The sequence below is a fragment of the Heterocephalus glaber genome, unplaced genomic scaffold, assembly GCF_053883595.1.
Source record: "Heterocephalus glaber isolate CG9 unplaced genomic scaffold, H.glaber_assembly_v1.0 deba00001550, whole genome shotgun sequence".
Lineage (NCBI taxonomy): Eukaryota > Metazoa > Chordata > Mammalia > Rodentia > Bathyergidae > Heterocephalus > Heterocephalus glaber.
The window spans coordinates 22,460,070-22,486,594 of NW_028258343.1; the positions used below are offsets into that span (position 1 = coordinate 22,460,070).

The window sequence follows — 26,525 nt, forward strand, 5'->3', positions numbered from 1 at the left end:
ATTATAAGAACATAATGTTTCATCCTTCCTCTCAGATGCTGATCTTAGCCAACTATTATCATGCTTCATGATATCTGATAAGCAAACTGAGTGGGTAGAAAACTGCCAAAGACAGTTCTGCACAGCGATGAAGTCCAAAGGCCACGTCATCAGCGGAGGTGGTGAGTGCATGGCTTTCCACTACAGTGTTTAGGTTTTCTTTTTTGGCATGAATAGAAGCCGCGGCTCCTGCGGTTAGTACTGATGTACTCAGAAAACAGCACTAACCCTGAAGTCCGCTGACTTCCGAGAAACTTAATATTCTGAGGGAACAAAAAAGTCTGTTCCCCAGTTTTGAAATACCATTTGTTTAGATTTTAATGCTGCTCCCAGAGTTCATATTTGCCCCGTGTGAAATGCCGTGGAGAATGAGAGAAGTTCTTCCTTTGCATCCCTTTCTGACCATCACCCGTGACATCTGCCTGCTAACGAGGAGCCTGGTTGCCTGGGCTGCTTCCATCCCGTGACTCTGGTCTTCCCACCCACTGGGTCTTGTAGGTTTTATTCCTAGATTTGTCTTTAATTTGTCTCTGTAAGCATTACTTTAATTCAAATACTCACCATTCAGCAACTGGACTATTGCAGTCTCATGTGCGATTATTGTAAGTAAGCATAAGTAAGAGTGAAAGTTACCTATAATTCGGAGACTGTCACTGTTTGTAGTTTTAGTCACAGTCAGTTAACAACCATACTATTTTCCTCTGTCTTTTCACTCAACACAGTATTGAGTAGCATTTCTTAGTCAGTAAAGACATGTCTTTTGTTAGTTTATAATTTCTAACACAAATAATTGTGATAAACAACTTATAAAGTGAAAAAGCTTATTTTGGATGGCAGCTTTGGAAGTTGCCATCCACAGTTCATTGCCCTGGGCTTGATCCTGGCAAGAGCCTGTGGGGGAGCAAGGGAGAGAGGAAGAAGGCCGGGATCCCTCCATCTGCAGGGGCCTGACGCCCACCCACTGGGCTGCGCTCTTCAGACTCCACCTCCCAGGAGCCAGGCCTTCGGACCTGTTAAGGCCAGGCCTGGCGCTTCCACAGGGCCATTTTAAAGCCTACTCCTTTGATTGTGTAGACCTGCTTTTTGTAGAATGCTTTCCCAGTCCCAGGTGACTCCCTGGGGCCCTAGCCAGGTACGACTGTCACGAAAATCCGCAGTAATTTAGGTGCTCTGGTAATGTACAAGCAGCAGTGCAGTTAATGGCCTGCAGCTGAGTTCCAGGCTGCTCGGTGTTGGGCCCAGGAACCCTCTGCGCTCTAAATGAAAGCTTCAGGGCGTGATGATGAGCACGGAGCTCAGAGGCTGGGGAGCTGAAGGCCGCACAGGCAGCGCGGGAGGACAGCGCCACCTCTTTGTTGCTGTGGGTGTCATCACCCATCACTGTCACCGCTGCTCCTGCCTCAACACCTCCCCATGGCACCCGTGCATCACGCGGCTCTGAGGCCAGGTGTGCTTTTCTCTCAGCTGTCTTCTTGGCATAACCCCTAACCCCAGGGTGAGGGGGGAGTCAGTGCAATTCCTGGTTGTTCTGTGCTCCAGCTGAGCCAGCATGTCCAGATCTTACCCTTAGCAAGGCTGTGCTGTGGGCCTAAATTAGCCTGTTTCATGTTTACAGCCATAAAGCACATGTGTTTGGCACAACCAGATTATTTTCGAGGCTCAACACCAATTACAGTTTGACTATCCCTTACCCAACATGCTTGGGGCCAGAGTATTTCACTCATTCTGGAGTTTTTCTACGTAAGTTACGTACTCCCAAGATGGTGTAAACATTCCCGTGGCAGAGTTCAGGTGGGAACGGGTCGGGGAAAACCAAGGAAGAATTGGACCACAGCAAGACCAGAGCCCAAGTCCTCTGCTCTGCAGCAGGCATCGAGGCAGTGGGAGTGAGTGAGATGTGCCCAGCGGCTTGGGCAGCCCTTGTCCGGCCTGCAGGAACATGGCTTCTTTCGTGGGCTGCCTCTGGCCTGCGGCTTTTCCTGGCTGACAGCCCCTGCTCCTGCCGTCTCCACTGCAGCTTCCACTTCATCCTCACAGCGTCACATCGCCCCCTCTGGGCCTGCCTGCAGGGACTGAGGCACACATTGCCTGGCCCCTCGGGCTTCATGTTGAGCTCCTGATGGGAACCTCCATGGCCCCAGCCCTTGCATTCTGTGGATGATGCCACGGACTGCCAGCAGCTCCAGCATGGACCACAGCTGCAGTGGCCTCTGAGTGCTGGGCCCCTGTCGTGAAAGCAGAACCTTTCAAAGGAGTTTACACTTTCACAGATTGAGCCCTGGGTGGGTGGGAGGGGCCGGCCGATTCCCCACGTGCCCTCAAGCTGTCTTTCTTGTTGTCCCAGTGCAAAGTACTTGCCTCCCGCCCCCAACCCAGAGGTGCTTTTTAATGGCACTGATCTCCCCAACAGCCACACTGTCCTTGGCCCCAAGTTTGTACGTGCTTCTTTTGTGGCCAAGGTGCAAGCTTTTCAGGTATTTCTGCTCAGCATTTTGCTCCCGATGCTCACTGGCTAAATGTAGCCAGCAATGCCTGAGCCACAGCCTGAATGTCGTGCTGCCTTGAAATTCCCTGCACCAGGCTCAGCTCATAACCTGAGTGTCAGGACTTGAACAAAATGTGCGCAAGTTCTTTTGGGCGTGTCACAGGGGTGGTCTCTCCTCCAAGTTCCATCTGAAACCTCACAGGCGAGGTCTTTGCTGACCCCACTTTAGCTGGCATCCTGGTCCTCTCACCGCCCACCAGAGCCACCCACCAAGCTCTGTGCAAGCGTCCTGCAGCCTTCCCAGCCTGCCCAGCTCCCCCAGCTCCCCCAGCAAATCACTTCTGAAAGCTCCGAACCACAGTTCCAGGCACCGAAACAGCCCCACTCCTGGACACCCGCTTTCTGTGGCCACCAGCTTTCTGTCACGGAGCCGAAATACCTTAGGATAACCCGGAGGAAGGAAGACTGACTTTGGCTCATGGTTTCGAGGTTCATGTCTTAGGAGCCTGTGTCTGCATGCTGTGCAGAGGCAGAAACTGGCGTGGGGAGGAAGCTGCAGGGCCGCCTAGAAGCAGCATGCACAGGCCCTTGGGCACAGGCCCCCTCTGCATCCTGGTGTAGCCGGGATGCACTGGCAGCGAAGCTTTGGAAAATGAGTCTGCAGAATGAATCCAGCAGAGAGTGCGAACATCCACCAGCGCTGAGTTGTCCTACTTTTGGAACCAGCAGTGGCTCGGCTGGTGCTTCGGTCTGGTATAGCAAAGTGCTTTACCTGGGTGATAAACACACATTTATTTCTCACTCTTCTGAAGGCTGAATTCCCGCAGATTCAGGTCATGGGCTCACTCTCCTGCAAGAGGCTGCCTTCTGACTCCAGGCTGGTAAGACAGAAAAGGGGGCACTAGTCTCATTCATAAGCCTCAGGGCCTCGGGGCCTCCTGCATACTCACACTGCTGTGGAGATTCCCTCAGCGTTCTGAGGGCCCGGAGCATCTGGACCAAGCAGAAGCCAGGGCCAAGGGAGAAAGCAGAGTCAGCTCCAGGGCACCCGGGCACGCTCTGCCTTGCAGAAAGAAAGCCCAGGTGACCTTCTTCGTGTGTAAAAAACCAATGCTCTCTAGTTCCCCTTCTGGATAGTACCCCACAGCTGATTTTCGTGTGAAGTCAGGAATCGTTTCATGATGTGAATGAGATTAAGTTACAGGTAGTGGAATGTTCAGTGATTTCTGAATGCCTGAGTCTGTTGGCCCTACTGAGTAAGCGGCCACTCCAGCAACGATGCAGATCAGCTGCCCTCACCGTTGGTTAGAGAGCAGTGCTAGCGCGGTCAGAGCCCTGGGCTCTCCTCACGTGAGCATAAATGTTCAGCCTTGTTCTGCAACTATTCCTACCCCTCAAAGTATGTGGAAATGTATGGTCCTGTTCAGGCTGGTTCAGTGTAATATATCCAGTAGCAGTCCAGAGCCCGCTTAGAGTATTTCAGGGCATCGTTTCATATATGAAGTAGAAGAATTAACTTACGAGTAAGGCTGTAGTGTACGGCTCTAATAACAAGACGTGGTAGTAGTGAAAGTCAGTACTGGCTAGAGGCAGTGTGCCTGGCCGGGTGTGGCCTTAAGGTCCTGACATGCGCAGTTCCTCCATGGAGGTGATTAGGGATCGGCGTGGAAGTTTGTTCAGCTGTGTCTCCCACTCTCACACCTGACTGTGGACCCAGGATTCAGAGACTCCTCAGCGGTGGGCTGACTTCTCCCTGGATACATAGCATGTATGTGGCTGAAACAAAATGGAATAGTTACTTTGGAGTTGGAGTTGGGAATGGCACTTCCATTTAAAATGGCCTTTCTGCACAATCTCTGTAACTAATGTATTTCTTGCATTTGAGATTAATCTTATAGAGTTAAGAATGATTACATCTGAACCTCATCATGACATTGTTTTTTTCTGTAAAATTTGTAATCTCAAGAGACAATATTGTAAGCGATTTGGAAATAAAGAAATTTTTACGTATAGAAACTGAAAGCTCTCACCTAAGAGCTATCACTGATGTGTATTCGTGTGGTAGGATTTGTGCCTCTGCTTGTGATACAGGATCAGTGTTAAGTGACTGTAGACAGGAACATCACTGTGTTGATGTCCTTTCCGGCCCAGCAGTACAGCCTTTTCAGACTCTTTATACCCTGTCCCTTTGCAATTATGAATATAATGAATAAAAACTGTTTTTATTGGGCCATCAATATATGCTGCCTTACAGCTTGTCAGCTACAGTTGTTGAAAAGTATGTTATCCCTCTGTGATTTTGCACTTTTCACACGTGAAACACTAATTTTCCTTTAAGAATAACGTGCTTAGGGGCCGGGGATTTAGCTCAGTGGTTCCACCACCTGCCTCGAAAGCGCAAGCTTCCAAGTTCGATCCCCAGTACCAAAAAACCGAAAAGAATCACATGCTTAGTGAGCAGGTGGATGTGAAGTAGGGCCTGTGCAGTTAGTACAGGTCGTGGTTAATCCCTAAACATTACTAGGCCACAGCTTCCTCGCTGTGTCTCTACAGATGCACTTCTTGTCAGCAGAAGAAGACACTGGCTTGCCTGTCAGCCATCACACCCTGGCCATATTGGGATTATGCTGTACGCAAACACAGTCACATTATCAGACAGCCTAGAAAAGAGTCGTTTTGTCATTTCCAAGCCAGATGAGGCAAGCTTCCTTTTGATCTGGCTCCTTTGAATTTGCACCATCCATTGCAAAGTATGGAAAACTTCCGTGTATTATGTCATGGACTTGAAAGGAACACGAGCTATGCATTAATCCTGGTCTTGAAGCCTACTACTTTTTTTTCTCTGTATGTGTGAATAATTATGATAAGATATTATAGCCTAATTAGTATGTTGAAATCATTTAGCAAATTCTGAAAGAATCCTTAGAGAATCTAAAGATAGCAGATTATTCTTTCCCAGTTTTGCATTGAAAGGGTTCTCAACTAAGCTATTAAAATTTAATTTAAATCAGAAACATTGTTATGAATACTAAAACCGTAAGAATTTTATATAACTCTGAAGAAGTTCAAGTGACTTTTACCTGCTAGTCTGTGATTTAGAGATGCATTATCACATATTACTCTTGACCTTTAATGTCCTAATTATTCTCCTGTTTATTGCAGCTTTAGGAGAATTACTTGAAAAATTTGTGCTTCATCTCACTGAAATTCCAGCTGAATGCTACTTCCCCTCAGTGGAATACACAGGTACATTTTAAATATGTTGAAGTTTGAAAACTGCTTGGTGTGAAAACAGATAGTGCTTCGTGGAGGTGTGTGAGTAGATTACAAATAGGTGTGAGTTTTCCCGGCTCGCTGGATGCCGTGTGCGTTCTAGACAGCAAATCCGTGTGCCAAAGTCTGGTTTCCTGGTCCTTTGGGACTTATGGGTTTGTCCATCAGAAATTATTTTTCCTCGGGTGTCTTCCACTCTTCTGGTTTTATCAGGTATTCTCCAGTGATCTCTTGTGCGCGCACTACCTATGCCTTAGTCTGTTTTCTGTTGCAGTATCGCGGTACCACAGGTTGTATAAATTACAAAGAAAGGGGGTTTGTTTGCTTTTACTCCCGGTTCTGATGTTCGGAAGAGACGAACCTAGTCAAGCCTCAGGACTCACCACCTCGTATAAACCAATTCCTTTAAAACTTACATCTTCTACTCAGACATCTGCTGCAGGTTTCATTCTCGTAATTCCAGCTGCCTGGTGGGTAAGCGTCACCTGCATGTGACAGTGCCCTTCAAACCCGGAGGACCGTGGGGTCTTCACCGAGTCACGCTCTCTGAACATGCCGTCCTCACCTGCCTCGGGGGCAGCATAGGCGTCACCACTGAGCTGGGACTGCAGGTTCCTGGTCTTCCTGAAGCCCAGTGTCCCCTCTCATCACTGAACTCCACTCTGTGCCTTGGTGCTTCTGGAATTTGTCACGTCCTCTCTCGTCTAGGGCATTGTGTTGGACCCTGCCCCTTCCTCAACTTGGAGTCTGGCTCTTTCTCAGGGTATTTTTCTCCACCCCTGGATGAACTTGGAAGTGCGGCCCTGACTGTTCCCGCTCGTTGCTCCTCCCCCTGAAGTTCAGTGCTAGTCCTTAGGTCTCTGCTCAGCCAGAGCCCATGGCCAGCCTTGCGCTGCTGGCATACTTATCCACCAAAGAGGCCTCACACCCTAGTGACCCACCAGGGACAGAGGACAGGCTTGGCTGCCTAGAGTTCACTTTCTGGTGGGAAGACAGGAAATGAATACCTGAAAGGTCCCCACGGTTTGGTGCTACATGAGAAACAGCCAAGAGGGGAGGCACCTGGGAGAGGTGGTTCAGATGGGGTTTCCTGCGTGGCTCGGAGCTGCTGCGGGTTTGCAGGGCTTGTGTTTGCGGCTCACTGTGGCCACCACATTGAGAGGACTGCAGGGAGACGGAGGCCGAGGCAGCGGGGCCCTGGACTCTGAGAAGATCCTGATGAAACTGGATGTTGGCGGTGAGGATGGCAGAAGGGCTCAGACTGTGGTGTGTTTTGAAGAGGAGGTGGACGGGTGGGGTGATGGGTGGGGACAGGTGAGAGGGGAAGCATGGTCCTCGCGGTGCTGAGCTGTGGCTCCGAGGCTGGAGGACAGGCGGACGGCATGTGTCGGGGAGGGGAGCCCCGAGGGGTCGTGCCTGTCCTGCTTTGGATCCCTGGTAGACGTCCAGGGGATGCGCCTCGACTCGGTGCATTCGCAGTGTGGCGCTGTGAGGACAGTGCTGGCTGGAAACATGCGCTCGGCGTGGGAGCAGGGGCACAACTCCCTCTCCGGCGTGCCCACCTTCTGGCCAAGTCGCTGGTCCTCACGTGGCTCCAAGCCCCTCCTGCAGGGTACTGTCTGCCTTGTCTGTCGCTGCATCCTCTGCTCTAGAAAATGTCAGTAAATGTTGGCCACACTCAAAACAAAGAAAGGGTAGAAGAATGGAAGAAGGGACTTTGTTTGCTGTGTCAATGAATTTATCTCGAATGCTTTATTCTTTTGCCTATTAAAATTTCTGAGCAGAGCCTTTCTTGGTTTATCTATCTCAGCAAGACTTTGGTGCTTCGTGAGGACGGAGCAGAGCGTAGGCCTGAAACTGGCTGGAACAGATGTCCCTACTCGAGGGCACAGTGGGAGCAGCGACGGGGGGCAGAGGCGGGCTTCTCCCACCTTGGGTTGGCCAGGTCTCCTCGTCAGGGAAGCTGCTTCCTCTGTCTGCTGAAGAAACTGCCGCTCAAACATGTCCTGGTCATATTGCCGTGGAAAACATTGTGAAGCATCATCTGCGCTTCCAGTTTGGCCTAGCCTGTCTTCCTAGCCTGGTTACCGAGCCCCCCGGGGCAGGCCACTGTGCCCGAGCCCGCTGGCCCTGGCACGGGTCACTTCTGGACGGACAGTCCCCGCCCACATGCCCACGTGGTGGTGTCAGATCAGCTGTGAGCCTCCAGCTAGCATCACTGCCTCTCTTCTGCTGCCTTCACTTGAACCCTGCCACATCCACAGTTAGTGCTTTGTTTCTGGCAGGCTTGAATCGCTCTGTTAGCTCTCAAACACCTTTGTACCTTTCCTAAGGCCTTTGATTAAATATACTTGCTGTTATGTTGCACCTGTAACTCCCACAGATATAATTTGAAAGCATTTCTAAACGTACTGATATTTATAAGCACACAGAAGAACCTGTAACTGTTTACACCAGTAACAGATAATGCAAACTTGGGGAAGGGGTCAAAGAAATCATGAGAGAAGGAAAACAAAGAAATGCGAAGTGGTAAAACTTAAGGCGGATGAAGGAGCTGTCTGTTGAGTTCCCTTGCAAATGAGTGTGTCGAGGCACTTGGTCTACACTGACTGCTTCATCCAGCCTGGTAACTGCTCTCTGAAGGCCATGTAATCATCGCATTCAAAATGAGGAAACTCAGGCACAAAGGAAAGAAAACAGAAGTCATGAAGGTATTTTGAACAGAAACATTTGTGGGGAAAAGGCCAGCTGTGCATGGACCTCAAGCTCCGTGAACAGCACACGGGGTGTAGGGTCGGGTCTGTGAGCGACAGAAAGGCGCAGGGGCAAACCTCATGGGGAGCTGCTCGCACCTTGTGGGTAACACTCCAGTGTCTGCAGCTCCGTGGGCAGGTTGTTCTACTGGGCCATGTTGTTTTGGAGACGATCTAAAATTAAAATTATATTGTATGTCTCATGTTAATGCTCAACAAGACTGGTTGCTCAGTGAGCACACATTTACTACTCTCTGTTCTGGCTCTAAATTATGCCAGTGAAGGCTTTGGATTGTGGCGTATGTTATCTAGGGAGATAAGCCTGCATATGAGTATGAATTCTTCAAAGGCTCCAGGTGAAGGCTGTCCACAGAACCCTGCAGACAGCCAGAGGTGAGCGGCTTCCTGCTGACTGCCGTGTAGCGTTTACTACTGCGATCCACCAAGCTCAGTGCTGATGTAGATTCCCTCCAAAGGTCCAAGACAGCCCCGTCCTTTATCATGTAGATCTTGGCTAGTGGAACAGTGGTTTGCTATTATAAAACTGCACTCTATTTACTTTAAATAAGCAGAAACCAGTTTTTGATATAAAAGACATTTCAAACCAAATGCTGGAAATAGTCTTTTTTTTCATGTTTCTTGAAATGAGAAATTGATTGTGTTTTTAGAAATGACAGCTTTCCAAACCCTAAGGTAGCTGAAATTAGAATAACACAATCATCCATCTGTTAGCTCCCTCAGGATTTCAATGCATTATAAAATTTGCAAATCTGGAAAAATCAGGTTAGTTTGGCTGTTTATACCCTTCAAAAAAGAATTCACAGCTTGCATGCCATATAGGTGTCTTTCCAGTCTTAACAGGCATAGCTTCTTGTCAGAATGTGCCCTGGAAGGGACTGGGGCTTTTTCCTGCTGTCATTGCTTCTTTGAAATGACAAATTAAGAAGCCATCTCAGGGGAGCAGATACCTATATTTTATCTCTTTTCTCTTCGTGACGCTAGTTCACTGAAGGGCTGGGAAAAATGAGAAAATCTTCTATTGTTTCACCTTTTGAATATTAAAGTGTAGTCCTAAAACTTAATACATTGTTTAAACACCTTTCGAGCTTCTTCGAATGCTGACAGATCCGCTCCCATGCCCCTTGCATGTGGAACCTGTGGTGCAGCACCAGCTGGGCACTGGCAGGAAGTGGCCCGGCAGGGCCCTGAGAGTGAGCGGAGCTTCGCCCAGGACTGAGCTCGCCAAGGAGAGGCACAACCCGGCCGAGGGAGGCAGACGGCCGAGCGGTTTCTGGGAGTGGAGCCCTTGCCTCCCGCACATGTGCAGGGCTTCGGGGTCAGCCGGGGCCAGGCAGTGCCTGCTCCTGCCAGGCCTTGCGCTCGGCACAGTCTTTACTTTGATGAACAAGTTTTTCCACATCATCACCCAGCGCAGGCAGGACGTATTTAATTCTTTTGCTGCTGTTCTATGTGCTAGCATTGCAGACCAAAAATAGAACAGAAATTATTACGAGAGTGAGTGATCACAGTCCATGTTAAGCACATTTTGTCAACGTTTAGTTCTGAGGCCATTCTCTTCATAATTAAAACAGGAGCTTCTATCAGATAATCCAGTTTCACATTAGCAGCGTCATACAATCCTGAGTCGGGTCCAGCTCCGTTAAGTGAATGAGTGATGCTGTGGGTGCCCTGGGTGGACCCTTTTCCCTAATGCACTGTCCTTTTCACGGTACCTTCAGGAAGTGGAAGCTGTAGCTTCTGTTTATCATTTGACTTTGGTTTGAAATGTCTGAGGCCCGTATTTGCATCCTTTTCTCCCTCATCCAGGTTGGTATCTCAAGTACAGTTTCCTCTGTTGCTCTTCACTGGGTGGTGCTTCATTTGTCTCCCGACTCCTTTGTTCATCCATCCATCCATTCTGTCTCCCAGCAGGACAACATCCGTAGATTGCTGGTTGCCAGCCCGAGATGTTCAGGAGAATTCCTTGAAGACATCCATTGGTTTCGCCCATAGAACTTTAGAAAAGTCAAAGCATGCATCTCAGGCCACACAATGAATCGGGTCCACAGTGCACACGGTGGCCTGTCTGCCACGTTGCTCCCTCACACGATTCTGTTATCCTTGGTTGGTGTGTGTGTGTGGGGAGGCCATTGTCCCCTGGCGGGAGCCACTGCACTCCATAGGACACGTGGCTCGGGGACCTCAGTCTTAGTACCCGTCCCACCCACTGTCCACACCTCCTGGGCAGTTAGGACAGCTCGTATGCTCTCTGGAGGGGACATGTTCCTGCCAGTGCAGTACACAGCTGCCCCTGAAGGTGAGCGATCACTTTCTGTAGTGAATAGCGTCGTTCTCCATGCCCTGGGATTCTGCTCCCGTCCAAACTCATCTTGTCTGGCAGTACTTCTCAGAAATCTCATTGTGTCACTGTGTCACATGGGGATGGCTGATAAGAGGTCTGTTCCATGGCTGTTGAAACAGTCAGAATTGTTGTGTTTATTTTCTTAAAGCTATTTAAATTATACAGAATTTGCCAATGTCACCAACAAAATAGCACCAAAGTTTTACATTATTTAAATTTGAAAGACTAAAGTGTAATTTGGCATAAAGATCACCAGGAGCAGACTCAGGTACTGAAACAGAAAGACCCTCATGGTCACCAGTCCTAGGAATTTAACCTGATTATGCTGCAGTGGATATTTATACAGCTGTGTTTGATTTATGGCTAATTTTAAAAAATGCTTTTGATATGATTGCAAAGTTGAAATTATGGGTAATATATGAAGCATGATTGATAGTTTTTAAAACTGGCTGTCATGCTGGAGAGCAAGCGCTGATACTGGGTAATGGAAACCCAAGGGAAACCTTTTAAACTATGTGGGAATGAAGCAGAACCCCTGCCTCCTACAAACAGGGCAAAGCTGAGCTTTGCAATCCATCCTCTTCCTCCACCTTTCTCCTTTACAGTAGTCGTTCCTTTCCAGTGCAGCCCTAGGGCGTCAGGGACCCCATGATTAATAGGGAGGAAGAACTCCCTGTCCACTCCAGTGTGGACATTGAGGCCAGGCACTGAGGAGCTGCTGTGCCCAGCCTCCCCATGTGGCTACTGGGAGAGGGCAGAACTGTCCCCTTCCTCCAAGGGAGGAAGCACATCTAGTATCACAGGGGGAGTTGTGAATACAAGAAAGTTCTCACCTGTGGAGACTGCAGCTTAACTGCGGTCATTATGGGTGAAGTGTAGCAGTACGTAGCTAAGATTGTACGGTGCCAGTTGAGACTCAGGAATGGCAGTTTTGAAGGAATTAGCCAAGCATTTAAAGAAATTTTTTTTTCACTTTTAAAGTCTTATTTTGGTTTTATTTTTCTGTAAAAAAAGTAGCAGTCGAAATATGGTGAGCAGCGGGTCTGGTTTCCCGGGATATGGGTGGTCCCGTGGCTTGGGATTTCAGGGGTGGAACTGTGGAAGTCCAGGCAAAGCAGGCCGAGTTGGTGACCATGATGGATGAGTCACGGTTAATTATTGCTGGTCCAAAGAGCAGGTATTGGGGAGCCATGGCATTTAATGCGATCTTCCCGGCTCTGAACATCTGCAGTTTGCCCTCACTTTAAGGCTCAGCTCAGATGCCCCTTCTCCCCGGCCCCCGAGAATACTCTCCTCCTCAGGACCCACCAGCCCAGCTGAGCCATTCTCCCACTGATTTCAAACACTTCTATCAGCCTTACCTGTACACACGCTGGGCCTCCACGCTGCCTGGAAGGTCTTTCAGGCTCTGATGTTTGATTTATCTTCAGCCCTCAGCTTCTCTAGGCGTTTAACAGGGAGGGCTTATGAGAAGAGAGGAAGGAGTCTCCGATGGAGATGATCCTGAGGACAGTGTGACACGCCACTGCGTGATGAGGGGAAGCTGGTGACAGAGGGTTCTGGACGCCTGGCTTTGGTCCTCTGGAGGGCCGAGGTTGTGATTGTGTGTGTGTGTGTGCACGTGCGCATGCTATGTGTGCTATGCATGCTATGATTTCATTTGCCAAAACTTGAAAGCTTCTGCTAGACCCTGGACGCTGTGTGGTCACACTTTGACTGTCCCTGGTGATGTCCCCCAAATATGTCTGAGAACCAGTCCAGACTTGCAGCCCCTTTCACCTACTTCACTTTGATCCAAGGCCATAATTCCTGCTCCATAAAGAAAATGGGCCGAAGAAAGAAACTTGCTCCACTTTCTCACACTGTTACTCATTCACTAACCGTGGGAATTTCTTACTGAAAGACTTCAGTATGGGCCAGGAAGGAATAAGGAGCGATCCGTGCCTGTCTGCACCTGAGAGTCCTACACACAAGACGCCAGTACGGCGTTTCTAGATCACTTTTTAGGTCAATGGCCTTTTGGTTTTTGTTCATAGACACGTAAATCAGATTATTGAATAGTCTTATTCTGTATTTAATATGCTTTAAATGGTAGATACAGGAGAGAAGTTACATGTAAAAAGTTTTTTTTTAAAAAAGTAAAGCAATTTAAAAAGAAGAACAGTAAAATCAGTGAATTCACACAAATATGTATATCACACAATTTAACAAATATCCCATGCTCTTTTTTATGAGTAATAGGTTACATAATAAAACCTTAATTAAAAATTTCCTGTTAATTCCTTTGAAAATGTAACTGACAGCCCTTAGAAGAACACATTCATCAATGTTTGCAAAATTCACATTAAAATATGTAAAAATATCACTTTCATCAATTTCGATTAAAGTGTGATTATTCTGCAGACTTCTACATTTTGAGGACTCTGTTTTCTCTTCCCAGCTGCTGATGCAGACGTGAGGAGTGAAAGCCTTTCGTCCGTGCAGCAGCTCGGCGTGCGGATGGCTATCAGGTACGGGGCAGGCAAGCTCCTTCCCGGGCTCCTCAGGATCCCGCCTGATACGAGCTGAATCATATTCAACGGCCAGCTGTTCTGTGAACTTCACATGCAGAGTTTATCACTCAGAAAACAATAGCCTTGTCTTTGAGGGTAGCAGTGCATGCTTACGTTCCGCCTGCCTGAGTCAGTTGTGCTCAGGATTCCAGGGTGGATGGCGTGTGGGCGGAGTGAGGCTCCCAGCCACCTCCTCAATGTCTGTGATGCTCCTGTCACACGATGGTGACAAGGACAGACATACCTTCAGGGTAGAGTCAGAAGTTAAAATGAAGGCTCCAAGATGGTTGTCGCTTGAGCTTTTAGTGCTCAAATTGTCGTTTTTGAAAGAAACGGGCCTGCCAGCTGATGGTCAGGGAGTTCAGGAGCGAGTCCTGAGGCCTGTCTTTCCTGCTTCTGAAAGCAGGATCTCCACACCCCGTTCAGTTGCAGGTCGCCTTCAGAATCACAGTTAGAAAGGCACGGGTGAGTGCTGTTAGAGAGGCCGAGCGCTGGGAAATTCGTGGCAGGATCGGAGCCCTCTTCCTCCTGCTGTGTGACTGCCCTCACAGAGCCCTGCAGCGCTACACGTCCCTTCCGAGATGGAATCCGTAGTGACAGGCAGGGTAGCTCAGTGATGCCTCCTGTGTCGGAAGCAGGCGGGAGGGGCTGACCCAGGGTGTGGACAGTGCGCAGTGCGCCTGAGCTGGCTTCCGTGCAGAACCCGGAGACAGCACCGCAGCTCGCAGCCTGGCTGTACTCTGCCACCCCAAGCCGTGTCGGTCACAACTGGCAGACTTCACAAGAGGGGAACCGGGTCTCAGTGAGGTGTCTGACAAAACCGAGGACTTTTTGTGTGACTTGTACCGGGGATTAAACCCAGAGCCTTTACACTGAGCCCCAGCTCCAGCCCTTTTCATTTTGGCTTGAGACAGGGTCTTGCTAAATGCCCAGGGTGGGCTCAACCTTGCAGTCCTCCTGCCTCAGCCTCCCAGAGTGCTGGGATTACACGTGTGCACCATCACACTGGCTACAGAAGCACTATTTTACCTTGATTAACACATAGCTACTTTCAGTGTGTATTTAGAACGTTTTATTTTCTCACTGGTCTGTTGTCTTCCTGTAAGGTTATTAGTGTTTCCTCGGTACCCACTGCCAACCCAAAATGTCATAATTACCAGGAACATGTGGTGGGGCTTGTCTTTCCTAAGTGCTCTGTTTAACACAGTTGTGCTGAAAGTAGGATCCTGAAAACTGAAACCTTGACATCTCAAGAGGAATACACTTTGATGGATTTTTAAAAAATGATGGTGCAATTCAGAGCCTGACAGTTTTCATTTTATGCTTCTAATGGGCTTTTAATGCAGCTATGGCAAGTTCCTCAACTTGTTAAACGATGGTGCGGAAAGTGATCTCGCCTTGGTTTTGAAACACTGTGAGAGATTCCTGAAGCAGCAGCAAGCGCCTGTGAAATCTTCTCTTTGTATCCTTTTTGAATAGATGCGCAATAGTTGAACTTTCCTCTTGTATTTTTCATATTTCTTCAATAGGACACCTTAACACATAGTAAAATAACACTTTAAGCTACACTAGTGATTTGCCATGTTCTATCCAGATGGTATTTTATTCTGTATTTTAAACATAAATTTTCTTAAATTGAGTCATAATCATTAGAGTCAGTCATAGTCATTGAATCTTAAACTGAATAATTAAAGTCATTACGGTGAATTTTCAGACATATCTAAGGACGGTTTAAAAATACATTTTGTAGAGGCAGAGTAAGAATGATCCTGCTGCTCTCCCCAGCCCATCCACGTGTTATTTCATTTGAATTTGTTATTGTTCTGAAATGGAGTTTGACTCGAAGAAAACAGTGTGTCCGAACCCCTGGCATTGCCAGAGTCTGAGCTGCGCGGGCCCCGCCGAGCTCCTGAGGTCGGGAATTCGGCTCTGGGGACGGACAGGCCTGGGTCACGCCCGCCGCAGGGCTCTCTGCCCGTGGTGCTGGCCGTAGCTTCTCCTGCACGTGGAGTCATCAGAACGTTACCATAGCAGCTGTGGGGTGCTTTGTGTTCGTAATAAACTCATCTCTCTTCAGGAGCTCACGGCGAGCGATCTATCCAAGATCAAGATCGAAGACCGGCGGCTCCCAGGGGCGGTTAGCGTCTGTGTGGGTGGGGACCCGGGCAGCGTCGCGTCCCTAAGCCTCCTGGAGGTTTCCTTGACGCCTCCCCAGTCTGCCTGCAGGGGGCCTACGCCGGCCACGACTGGTTTGTGTCCTCGCTGTTCCTCATGCTCTCGGGGGACGGAGAGAGGACGCTGCGGTTTCTCCTGCGCTTCTCCAGGCTGCTGGCCTCTGCGCTCCTCTGGCTACCGAGACTGCACCTCTCGGTGAGCCACAGAGCTTGGAGCGTTAGGAAGCATCAATTTAAACTCACTGCGGTATTAGTTTATTTTGGAGGGCTAATGATTTACATTCACGTTTCTACCAGAATAGTTTTTTGACAGAATCTCTTTGAAAATAGTGGTTTAACATTCTCTCAGATACGTGGTGTCTTATCTAACTGACAATGGAGTCAAAGATAAAGATGAAGCATTTTTATTAGATAGAAGCATGATATTAAAATAGAAGTCTAACATTAGATAATTTTAATAATTATAAACTTACAAAGTTATATTAGCTAAATTCTGGATGTAAGAAAATTATTGAATGGATTTTTTGTTATTTCGTTGGACTCTATTGATGCTTAAATCACAGTGTAAGAAAATCATTTGTTAAGTAGAAATTGTAACTGTTTCATAGAGGAAAAGAACTGCTCATTTTTCATACATTTTGCAAATCTTGAGTTGTATTGTATTATAAATATATTTTGATAAAATTTGTCAGTCTTATGAGACCTCAGCAGCATTTATATTAGCAAAGGGTAACCCTTAATTAATTGATTGATGTTGCTCTGTATTTCACTTTCTTATTCACTGCGCTGTGCTTAGATCTGAAGCCAGGAGAGGCCGCCTGCTACTCAGTTACTCTGACCCTCCCAGATCCTTGCCGGGCCAGGCTCCTGGGGACAGCGACCCCGGCTGTCAGGGACCAGCTGGGGGCCAGCGGGGTGGGCGGGGTGGAGGAACACAGTCGGCGCTGTCAGGGATACGTGCGTGCATACGTCTGTGGGTATGCACGTGCTCGTATATTTGCCTCTGATAGTGAAAATAGAACCCAGGCCCCAAGGAATGAGTTAAGTATCGAGATTGTATGATTTAATGCTTGAAATGTCCGTGGAGTTCCTGAGTAAGCCTTCCCAGTTCCTGCCCTTCACGTGATGAGAAATTTTCCTCATACGAACCATAGGAAACATGCCACCAAAGTATTTGCAGTCTTTCATCAAAGAAACTATTTTCTACTGTAAACCAAAATCTTGAGTAATGTAATCTTTAAATTAGAAAGATTTTTAACATGTTACACTTCTGCTCTTCCATTTACAAATTTAATTTTCAAACCTTTTTGATAACGTGTTTAATTCCAAACATTTATTTTCATGTCAAACATTTAAAAATAACACCCGCAGTTTGCTTGACCTAACACTTCTGCTTTAGGGTCCAGATTGTACCGTAAGCATTGCCAGTGAATTATGTGTAACCGCGGTTGTCTGCAGTTGCACTTCTACTTTGAACCTGTAAACTTTTAGGTAGCTGCTGTTTTCATAAGAGCGGTAGCACTCTTCTCCTGAAGCCGAGCACAGGCCGGGTGCCGGCCACCGGGTTTGCTCAGGGCGCCCCCTCGCCCGCGTCCCGCCGGTTCCGAATCCACTGCGCAGCGCCAGCTCCTTTCTGCTGCGGCCGGCCGCACATCGGGGCCCAGTTCCTTCTGCAGCCCACACACACCAGGCTGGGTGTCTTCTTACCGAGTACTCTGTTGCCTCTTCGTACCACAAGGAGCATTCCGCCAAGATGCCCCCAGGAGCTGTGTTGCGAGCTGGTGGTAGGTGTTATTTCCAGTGTCCACGCACCGCCGCGGAGCCAGGAGGGTCGGCCGCCGGGGGAGACGGACGGCTCGGTGTGCGCCAGCGAGCGCTGCCCTGATAGCCGCAGATCCACGGGCTTGGTCCTCCCTCCGCGCCCCTGCTCTCCAGCCTGCGGGACGGCGCTGCAGGCCACGGCACGAGCGGGCGCTCAGCTCTCCAGCTCGTCCGGAAACCGCCTGGCGCGCCCCGTCGGCATCGGCCTCAAGAAAGTCAGCCCGCCCCTGCCTGTTTGCCGGGCTTCACTACCATGCTGTGTGTGTTTCACTGCTTTTCATAGTGCGAGTCAGCTCCTGGTTCACATTGAGTTATATTTTTATTTACTACCCAGAACTTAAATGGGAGCTCTACGAGGACGGAGTTTTGTCTCGTTCACTGATATGTCCCCAGCTATAGTCCATAGTAATCACTCAATAAATGTATTTTAAATATGTGAATTAGTATTTAAATAGAAATATGTAAGGGTCAGTAGGCTTTTTCTTACTTAAAATCTGGAAAAAAAGAAAAAGCTATTTGATCCCTGCATTCTTATTATATTAAATTGCTTCAAGAAAGTTTTAAAAATTAATTTATAATAATTAAACAGGAACTAATGAAGCTTAATTGTCAATGAAAACAATATGAAGTCCTCAAAATTTTGCAAACTATGACCATACTACTCATGAGATAAAAATAATTTGAAAATTTATCCTTTGAAGTCATTTAGACTGGTACAACCCTTTGACTAATTGACTAAATTATCTTCAATTATTATTTGTTTTAAATTTAAAAAACTAAACGATAATCTTCATATGGAATTCCATCAGGAATCTGTTTGGCTAATTATTAACACTAAAGCTATTGACAGAATTACAGATAAGAAAAATTAAGAAAGTCTTTCCATGTGAGAATACCTAATTTCAAATATTAATTATAATAAAAGCAACAATCATACATGCCTTCTCTTTTAGTACAACATGTGGAAAGGGAAAACAAATTAACCACAATAAAACCCACAGTACTTTCTGTGCATATACAAACAAAACTGCACTGACGTGAAACGGCTGCAGCGATGTGCAGATGACCCGGAACCGACGCATGCACGGGACTGCCGGGGAGACCGGTCAGCCCCGTCGGCCGGTGAGGCCCGTCCCTCCGGAGGCCGCGACAGTGCAGAGGGCGATGGAGCCTCTCCGGCGGAGTTCAGGCCAGCCCGAGGGTGAGTTTGCAGTGCTCCGCACACTCGCGAGGCACATGTGGACACCCTCCCGCGAGTGATCCCTGTGGGAGCAAGGACTCCTGTCAGAACTCTCTCATATCCGACTTTGCGTCTGTCTCGCTCACGGCTGAAGATTGTTTTCCTGTTTCGTTCCTGAGAGGAAAAGATGTTTTCTGGAGTCGCAGAATAAAGTTCCGGGAACTGTCCAGCCTTCCCTGTGTCTGCTGCAGGACACAGGTTGGCAGGTGGGTGACGCAGGACCCGCTCGCTCTCTGCCCCTGGAGCCCTGGAGGTGGAGGCCGCCGGACCTGGCCACGCTGGACAGTTGCTTTGCCTTTGGACCGGGTCTTTCTACTTGATTTCCGTGGTGACACTGAGCCAGACTTTTCTTTGTGTCAGCAATAAATGCCTTCTTAGAACTACCGATAGTGGAAGAAAAACAAAGACTGCTGTGTTTCGTTTTGAATCATATATTTTTCATTTTTCATCACTACAGTAGAACACCCTAAAAATGTCATTTTATAAAATCTTTGTTTCAATTTATGTCACTCTCATGTCTCCTAATGGTCCAGGAGATGTCTGTTTGATAATTTTTTTGGAGTTTTCCTAGCATAATTTACACACTAGCTTGTATGTTACTTACAGGACATATTCAGTGCTGCTGTCCTGCATGTCCAGTCCTTCATCCTATATTCTGAATGCGAGTTTCTGTTTTTTCAGGGGGTTGTCACTAATTAACCAAACCCTAAAATTATAAGCAGCATGCAGTGTGGTAATTCAGAAGACCCTTTGTAAGACTCATGTGTCTCAGAGCTGTCCTTAGTGATCTGGTTTTTTTGGTACCGGGGATTGAACTCAGGACCTTGCACTTGCAAGGCAGCGCGGTGCCACGGAACTAAGTCCTCGGGCCTACTGATCTGGTTTTACGAATGCTATTTCAATAAATTAGGGCGGTGACGTGGTAATTAATAGACTGACTAACAGACTTCCATTAGAGCTGACTGCCTTGATCCCCTGTGGGGTCCTCAGTGGCCGTTGGAGCGCAGCTGCACTGTGCAAAGTCTGACCTCGCGAGCTGTGGTTATGAAAAGCTGTGCTGTGATTTCAGTTTACAGAGATGCAAGAGCTCTCGCCTGATCTTTGGAAATCCAGTACACCATGGTGCCTTGTTTTCCTTGAGAATACAATGAATTTCTGTCATCTTCTTTTTCGTAATGGACTGACTTACCTCAAAGGTGTTTCTATTGCAATACAGAAAAGACCCTGCAATAAAAATCATTTCCTGTGCCTATAGTTCTTATACTACTATGAGACATGTATTTGGAAAATGATTACCTAAGTTCACATTGAAAATTTAAATATATGTGGACTTTTGATACGTTTATTAGATTCATTCATTCTACAAATAGCGAAGCAAACGTATCTCATGGGATGATTGATTGATGGTAATTCTCACTCGGTCCGTCATTTTGCCCTGACTGTCTGAAGTCAATGGAAAGATGTCCAGGTAATGGGTGTCTGTGTGTTCACCAGTGTATAGAATTAGCATTGTCCATGTGCTCGTCTCCTACTGAACCTGCTAGAACAATATGTAGCATTTCATGTGTAATTACAGTCACATGACTCTTAAGGGTCTTCTGAATCAGCACATCGTAAGCTGGTTATTATGGTTTCAGAGCTTTGTGTGGTGACAAGCCCCTACAGGACAGAAGCGCTGGCTCAGAATATAGGAATGAGGGATGAGCCTGCAGGATAGATAAACAGCATTTATTCCTGCAAATGCACATTTCTGCAATGCGAGGTAATAAGTCATTATTTATGATGAAGAATGACCAAACAAAATCTACTGATAAGTCAACCTGATTTCTGATTATAGGAGCTTCACCTTAAATCCTTAAAGTACCTTAGCTATAAAGTTAGAAAGAAATCCACCATATTTTAACTCTTATGTAATTTGTTTGATTTATTTTAATTTTAAAATGTTAACTTCCTTTTATTAAAAGTAGTCTAGCTGGGCCTAGTGGTGCAGGCCTGTAATCCTAGCACCCTGGGAGGCTGAGACAGAAGGATGGAAAGTTTGACCCCAACCTGGACAACTTAGCAAGACCCTGTCTCAAAAGAAAAACTAAAATCTGGCTTGGATGTAGCTCAGTGCAAAGGCCCTGGGTTCAATACACAGTAACAGACACACACACACACACACACACACACACACACACACAAAGTAGTTTAGAAGAGTTGTCCAATAAAGGTAAAAAAAATACTTTTTGAGATGTTTCTTTAACTATGTAAAGTCTTTAGATCTAATTTGATTGTCAGTTTTTATTGATATTGCTGTTTCGACCATTTTTCTTTACACAAGTTTTTTTACACAAAATTTTACCTTCAACTTTATTATTGCATGTTAAAAGCAATTATTGTGATTTATAACAGTAAATAAAATTATTGATCGCTCACAATGATAAATTGTATCTAAGTGATCAATTGAAAAAATAACCAACTTTATGAAGACCTTGTTGAAAAATGTTTGTAAATATATATGTATATATTCAGAAACATATGTAATATATAAATGTGCATGAAATATAAAATAAAAATGTTATACAAAATAGTTGCCTTGCAAACCTTGATGGGATACATGGTGTATTTTCTCCAGTTTTAAAGATGAGTTCATTTTTAGAGTTCCCGATTTGAATTATAATTAATTCAGGCCCAGATTTGTGTTAGTATTAACACACAAAAAGGGACCAGGCAAATGTCCCCAAAAGCTCACTAAAAGATTTCAACATAACATCATTGACTGAAGCCAAGAACATTAAGCACGTTGAAGTACACTTAGTATTAAAGTGTAAAGCATTTATTACTATGCATTTGCTTGTTTATTCATTTACACAATGCTTTTCCTCATCATTCTGTGTTAAAGTTGCCAAAATTAGTTTTAACTTAATTCCTGTGTCTTAGATATATAACCCTGCTTTTTAAGACTTACTCCTTCTACAGTGTTTAACATTCTGACCCTTAACTTACATAATTAAACTAACTGCAGTAGTGTGTGATGCCACCTCCTAAATTTCGAAGCAGCAATTTGCAACGGAAGGAAAAGGCAGGGCTGAGTATGTGTTGGATCGTTTTGAACTATTCTCCGTTTCTGTCTGGTGCAGAGGTACCTGCCTGCTGACACCGTGGCGTCGGGCATCCACCCCGCGTATTTCTGCAGCGCTCACTGCACGGAAATGCTCCTGAAGACGGAGGTGCCGCTTGTGTATTCCGCCTTCCACATGTCCGGGTTTGCACCGTCCCAGGTAACCTGTCCGGAGGAGCATTTCTTCAGCTCCCAGATCTGTGTCTGCCAAGAGAATAGGCTTCTCATCCCAGAATGGGAAATACATTGAAAGTAACAGAAGTGTGGACGTGGATCTCTAAACTGACCCCAGCCCGCTCGTTTTAATACAGCTTTGCGTTCCAGTTGATCCCCGTGTCCCACGTTGTGCGTTTCATTTCGACTCTCAGGACACAGACTTTCTGAGAGCCTGGAGAGATCGTGTGGGCTTTTCCGTGGGGATAGTGCTCCCTCCACACTGATGACAGTAAAATACGGCCAGAGAAGGGTTAACGGAGTGACAGGACAGGAATTCCATCCCCTCGTACCTCACAGAAAAGCTCACAGGACTCTGCCTTTGCTTCTGCCCTGGGAGCTGGTGGGTTTGAAGTCTTCTAGCCTGGGACTTGGGCAGTGTGGTCATCGCAGTCACAGTCCCTGTGGGCACATCTGTCCCCCTCCTGTGCATGGCCTGCTGGTGCTGGTGATGTGGCCGTTTCTTCACTGTGCTGTGATCAGGCTGAATTCAGTTGTGACGCTTAAAGCTTTCTGGTTCTTGAATCAAATCTTCCTGTCAGTGACAAGGGTACAGCTCAGTAGCAGAGCGCTTGCTAGCATGCATGAGGCCTGGGTTTGATCCTGGGCACTGAGCACCCCCCAAAATTGCCACTTTAGGTCAGAGTTCCTAAAGGTAGAAATGCTTCATCAAAAGACATGAGCGTTTTTAAGACTCCTGACGTATATACCAAATTGATTGACTTTACTCTCTTGATGTAAATGAAGAGAGCACCAGTTATGCCAGTCTGGGGTAGTTGACTTTTGAAAAACTAATCACTTAATAGCAGAAATTTTTCTCTTTTTTGAATTTCATGTTTGAGTGTCAGCACATTCAATTGTATGTTCATAGCTTCATTAACCAGTCACATCTTTTTAACTGCCCACTCAGTGTGTTCCTGAATAACTTTTATATGTTCTTTAAAAGTGGAGCCCGCTATCCAAACCTATTCCATTTCTAAATTATATCCATTTTACTTAGGTTAACCTTGTACGATTTTTATTGCCACGGGCTAGTAACGCAGAATGGCAGGGTCGGTTCTGGGACATTGGTGCGTGAATTTAACATACTTTGATATTCCCAGTCCCATTGTCCCCCTTTCCTCTGCCTTCTCTCCTCCCCCAAAGCCTGCCTCCCACTTTTCTGTCATCCTCCCTCCCTCCCTCCCTCTCTTCTTCCCTCCCCAGCCATGTGAACTTCTCTTGAGATGTGTTTGTTCAGTTCCTTTGCCTATTTATTGATTGGGCTCTGCTTTTCTGCCTTTAGGATTTTAATCTCTTTGTATATTCCAGATCTTAATCTTCTGCTGGAAGAGTAGCTGGCAAAGATTTTCTCCCTCTCTGTAGTCTGTCTCTCCACTCTGTGTGTTTTCCTGTGCTGTGCAGCTTTTCCATTTGATGTGGACCCTGTGACTTCCTGGGCTGTCGGAGTCCTGCTCCTCAAGTCCACCTGTGCTCTGGCTTCGGGCTTTCCCTTGCTTTCCGTTAGCAGTTTCTCATTTTCAGGTCTTACACCTCAGTCTTTTATTCATTTTGAATCGATTCTTGTACAGTGAGAGACAGGGATCTAGTTTCGGTCTTTTGCAAGTGGAGATCCAGTTTTCCCAGCACCATTTAAGAGCTGTCAGTTCTCCGTATATGGTTTTGGCCCCTCCGTCCAGAATCCACGGGCAGCAGTTGCTGGGTTTGTTTCTGTGTCCTCAGTTCCGTTCCCTGGTCTGCAAGTCTGTTGTGCTGCCTGTCCCGTGCTCTTTCTGTTACTACGGCTTTGTGGTATAATTTGAAATTGGGTATTGTGATGCCTTCAGCCTGGCCCCCTCCCAAGATTGCTTTGCTATTCTGGGTCTTTATTTTTCTGTATGAATTTTCGGATGGATTTTTCTGGTTCTGTGAAGAATGACATTGGCATTTTGACGGGATTGCCCTGGGTCTGTGGATCCCTCTTGGTAACATGGCCATTCTGATGGCATTGATTCTGCAGACCGTGAACCTGGGAGACCTCTTCATCTTCTGATGTCTTCTTTACTGTGTTCAGTGTTCTCACATTTTCACTGTAGAGGCTTTTCACCCTTGGTTAGATTGATTCCTGGGTTTGGTTTCTTCTTTTTTTTCTTTGAGGTACTGGGGATCAAACTCAGGGCCTTGAGCTTGTCAGGCAGGCACGGCACCGCTGACGCTGAGCTACATCCCCCGCCTGTCTTCTTTTTTTCAGCTATTGTGAATGGAATTGCTTTCCTGATTTCTTTCTCAGCTAATCCATTACTGATGTGCAGGAATGCTGTAATTGATTTTCGTGTGCTGATTTCTCCGTGAGATCTAAGTCTCCTGGTGTAGGTTTGTGGGTCTTGTGTGGAGAAAATTACACCATCTGCAAATCGGGATAATTTGACTCCTCTCTCCTGTTTGAGCCTTTCATTTCTTCCTCTTGCTCTGGCTACAGTTTGCAGTACCAGATTGAACAGGAGAGGCGAGAGGGCGCCTTTGTGTCACCCTGACTTAGAGGAAATGCTTTCAGGTTTTCACTGCAACCTGGAGGCTGCAGGCTTGTCACAAATGGCTTTCCCCAGCTTGAGACCCTTCTGTACCTGTTTTCATCAGGATTTGGGTCATGAAGCGAGGTTGGATTTTATCAAAGGCTTTCTATGCTTTTGTTGTGATGATCATTGATTTTTTTTTTTGCCTTTGAGTCTCTTTATGTAACGTGTTAATATTTATGAGTCCATAATATACATTCTTCAATGTGAAAATGGATTATTAAGGGCTACAGGAAAAACATTGAATATCTCCAGCTCCACTGTATGAATTTAGTGATTAAAAGAAAATATATTGTTCTATTGATTTGATATATCTTATTACATATATCTTATCAATTTGAAACTGCATACAAATAGATTTATCTAATAAGGGTATTGTATTATTTCTAAGCAGTAATGTTATTCTTTTTCTTAAATTAATGTAAAAATGCTGTTATAATGGCTCCCTATTGCGCTATGCATTTGGCCTTCAGAAGTACTTATTATTGCTTTGTTTATATTACTTTTCTTTTTATTGCTAATTATAAAATATGAAAACAAGGTTTAAGTAACTAAATAGTTATATGTGATTAAGTAATTATTTGGGTACAAATTTTATGTTGCAAAGCTTATTCATTTTGATTTAATTAGGAGCAGAGCTTTTTGAAGTTTCATATTTTTAGACACAGGATTAGTTGATTAGTGAAGGATTTGTGGGAAAGTTGCTAAATGAAATATACAGATCTCTGGAGTAAAAGCAATAAGCTCAACTAGAGTACAAAACATTAAACATGCTCAGAAATGCATATTTGTTGATTGGAGTTTCTTCTAAATGTAACTGAGATTGGAAAGAAAATAGAAGTCTGAATATGTCTTCTCTTTAAATGAGTAACAGAAAGTCATGTTCTAATTAACTTTTTGAACAGTTTTATTTTTGCTAAAAGTCTTTTTTATTACATTTTGTTCCCTTCCACGGTTTAAGAAGCCCCACTTCTTTAACGAATTGTTCCCTCACCTCTACGGGCCCACTCCACCTCCCAGTGTGTCAGGCTATTGCACGGAGCCCCGTGGATGGGGGAAACCTCTCAGCTTCCCACCCATCACGCCGCTGGACTGAAGGACACTTTGGTACTTTGCAATGGCCTTTGAAAATATAAACTTACATATAAATGCACACCAGATCTCACCTACATGTGCAATAAGAATATTGTCTTGTATTCTTGTAATGACTCTTTGTAGTTTAAATAATAGTTGCCAGTCGTATTTCATTTAAACTCTTAACCTTCCCTACGTGGCTGATGGACAAATTCAGGATGAGTGACGTGGAGCGACTTAAAGGTCACTCAGGTAGTGAGGACTTCGCTAAAGCACTGAAGATCTTCGAATTCTGAAGTTAGTTATCCTTGTTGCTAGTTCTGTGGTGAGAGCAAATAAGGTAAGGCAGGAAGAGCTGTTAAAAGCGGTGTCTCAGAACTGTGAGACATGGCCCTGTGGAAGTCCTGTCTGGCCTGGCTGCCCCCGGCCTCCGGAAGTAGTTATTTTAACCAAACTCTTGGCTTTGCTAAGGTCACGTGCTGGGCCACTGGGGTTGGAGCTGGAACTTTGACATCTTTTTTGGGGAGGGTTGAGGACTCGATCCATAAAATAATCTACCAAACTATTAACAGTGTAAATCTCTGCGTCATTGTTATTTTTAAAAAACTTTTCTGCTTTCCACAGTGGGTGTGCATTGCTTTTATGACCCGAACAAATGTCATTCAGAAAATAAGTTAAACAGAGGCAAAAACAAAATTGAAAAACAAGCGGTTTGTAAAAGTCTCATTTTTGAAGTCTCCTGATTCTCTACATTAGCTCTCAGTTTTTGTTATGTAGCTCTGTTTGGTTTAAATTGTTTTCTATTTCAGCAAGAGTCCATTTGCATTAATGTAACATTTAGCAGTCTGCCGTCTGCATAATTATGCCTCTGTGGTTATAGGTAG

The 26,525-nt window shown here is 46.0% G+C and overlaps 1 protein-coding gene across 10 annotated transcripts in view; it reads left to right on the forward strand.

Moving 5' to 3' along the window:
- Window positions 1–26,525, forward strand: part of Tbc1d32 (TBC1 domain family member 32) — a 165,056-nt gene that overhangs the window by 124,279 nt on the left and 14,252 nt on the right. For all 10 annotated transcript variants that reach the window (XM_087190189.1, XM_087190193.1, XM_087190192.1 and 7 more), the window contains 6 exons: window positions 36–161; window positions 5,687–5,770; window positions 13,353–13,422; window positions 14,811–14,926; window positions 15,680–15,834; window positions 21,822–21,962. In XM_087190189.1, the coding sequence (XP_087046315.1) occupies window positions 36–161; window positions 5,687–5,770; window positions 13,353–13,422; window positions 14,811–14,926; window positions 15,680–15,834; window positions 21,822–21,962 (692 nt within the window). The remainder of the gene's footprint in view (window positions 1–35; window positions 162–5,686; window positions 5,771–13,352; window positions 13,423–14,810; window positions 14,927–15,679; window positions 15,835–21,821; window positions 21,963–26,525) is intronic.